At 41.5% G+C, this 1,680-nt stretch overlaps 1 protein-coding gene across 1 annotated transcript in view; it reads left to right on the top strand.

Annotated features, from left to right (window-relative positions):
* Nucleotides 1-1,680, top strand: part of LOC101980089 (alpha-1-inhibitor 3-like) — a 54,283-nt gene that overhangs the window by 46,206 nt on the left and 6,397 nt on the right. Inside the window, exons 32-33 of the mRNA XM_026788297.1 lie at nucleotides 730-820; nucleotides 1,455-1,523. Of these exons, the coding sequence (XP_026644098.1) occupies nucleotides 730-820; nucleotides 1,455-1,523 (160 nt within the window). The remainder of the gene's footprint in view (nucleotides 1-729; nucleotides 821-1,454; nucleotides 1,524-1,680) is intronic.

A 1,680-nucleotide genomic window follows, 5' to 3' on the forward strand; every position in this document is an offset into this window, starting at 1 on the left:
AGAGAGAGAGAGAGAGAGAGAGAGAGAGAGAGAGAGAGAGAGAGAGAGAGAGAGAGAATGAATGTTGGAGGAGGCTGCTTGGTCATTCCCAGCTGCTCAGCCCCAAAATAATCACACAGAAACTATATTATTTAAATCACTGCTTGGCCTGTTAGCTCCAGCTTCTTATTGGCTAACTCTTACATATTAATTTAACCCATTTATATTAATCTGTGTATCACCACATGGCTGTGGCTTACTGGGTAAAGTTCCATCCAGCATCTGTCTCCAGAGGGGGCTACAAGGCTTCTCTCTGACTCTGCCTCCTTTCTCCCAGCATTCAGTTTAGTCAGTTACTTTATTAACCAATAGTATTTACAGCATATGAAGGGGAATCCTACGAGAGAGAGATAGAGACAGAGACAGAGAGGACAACATCAATCATCAGTCCTCAGATTCCATACATACCAGCTTTTTGAGATAAGGTCTTTTACTGACCTGAGACTTGTTGAGCAGACTTTGCTGACTGGCCAGCAAGCCCCAGGGATTCATCTATTTTTAATGAGCTCTCCAGATGTTATTGTTATACATTCTATTTTCAGAACTATTTATAATGACAATGAAGCTCAGGTACTTTGAGGTATAGAAAAAAAAATCACACAGGGCCTATCAGGAATTAGTGCTGGACCTCAATGGAGAAAAGATTCAAAGTATTAACATCACTTCTTCATCCACTTCCCTGGTCTGCAGTTACACAGGGAGCCGCCCAGCCTCCAACATGGTGATTGTTGATGTGAAGATGGTATCTGGTTTCATTCCATTGAAAGCAACAGTGAAAAAGGTAGGTAGACCAGATGTTTGGATTTTCTGTCTCCTCAGACCAGGAGCATGAGAACATGGTTGCAATAATGCCAATTTGCATGAAAGCAACATTAGTACTAACCTAACAAAATTGGATTTTTAGGATTGTAAGTATAGGTGACGACTGTGGTAGAGGCCAGCAGGGAAATATAAGAAAGTGCCTGAGTTCACTGAGTCCACAGTCTAGCTAACAATAATTTTTTAAAATGTAATCAACCTGGTCAATAATGATTCAGGGGAAATATTATTAAATACCAAAATTATAGATGGGGTGCTTTAAGAACTATAAAAATTAACAACAAACTAAGATCAACAGCAGAGTACAGAGAAAGATACTTGCAGAGAGATGAGATTAGTAAGTACGATCAAATGCAGGACTACTTCACCTTCAAACAAAAGTCAAAAATACCCATCACTAAGTCAGGTCTCTGGTAGAGCAGCCTTCACAATTTCCTGAATATATCTTCATTCTTATCAGGGAAGTTTCTTCTAATTCATTTAAATGAGTTGATAACATTACCTTTATATCACCTTCAATCCCACAGCGCATTTGCCTTTTCTCCCCCTAAGGCCTTTGCTTTTTCAGTGACATAGATATTTTATCTCACTTTCAGCTTGAAAGATCAGAGCACGTGAGCAGAACAGAAGTGAGCACCAGCAATGCCTTGATCTATGTGGATCAGGTGAGGGTCCTTCCTGCCTTCCAGACATGTATAGGTGCCCAGCCCTTGATCTATGTGGATCAGGTGAGGGTCCCTCCTGCCTCCCCAGACATGTATAGGTGCACAGCCCTTGATCTATGTGGATCCGGTGAGGGTCCCTCCTGCCTCCCCAGACATG

Source organism: Microtus ochrogaster, unplaced genomic scaffold, assembly GCF_000317375.1.
Source record: "Microtus ochrogaster isolate Prairie Vole_2 unplaced genomic scaffold, MicOch1.0 UNK1, whole genome shotgun sequence".
In the NCBI taxonomy this organism is placed as follows: Eukaryota; Metazoa; Chordata; class Mammalia; order Rodentia; family Cricetidae; genus Microtus; species Microtus ochrogaster.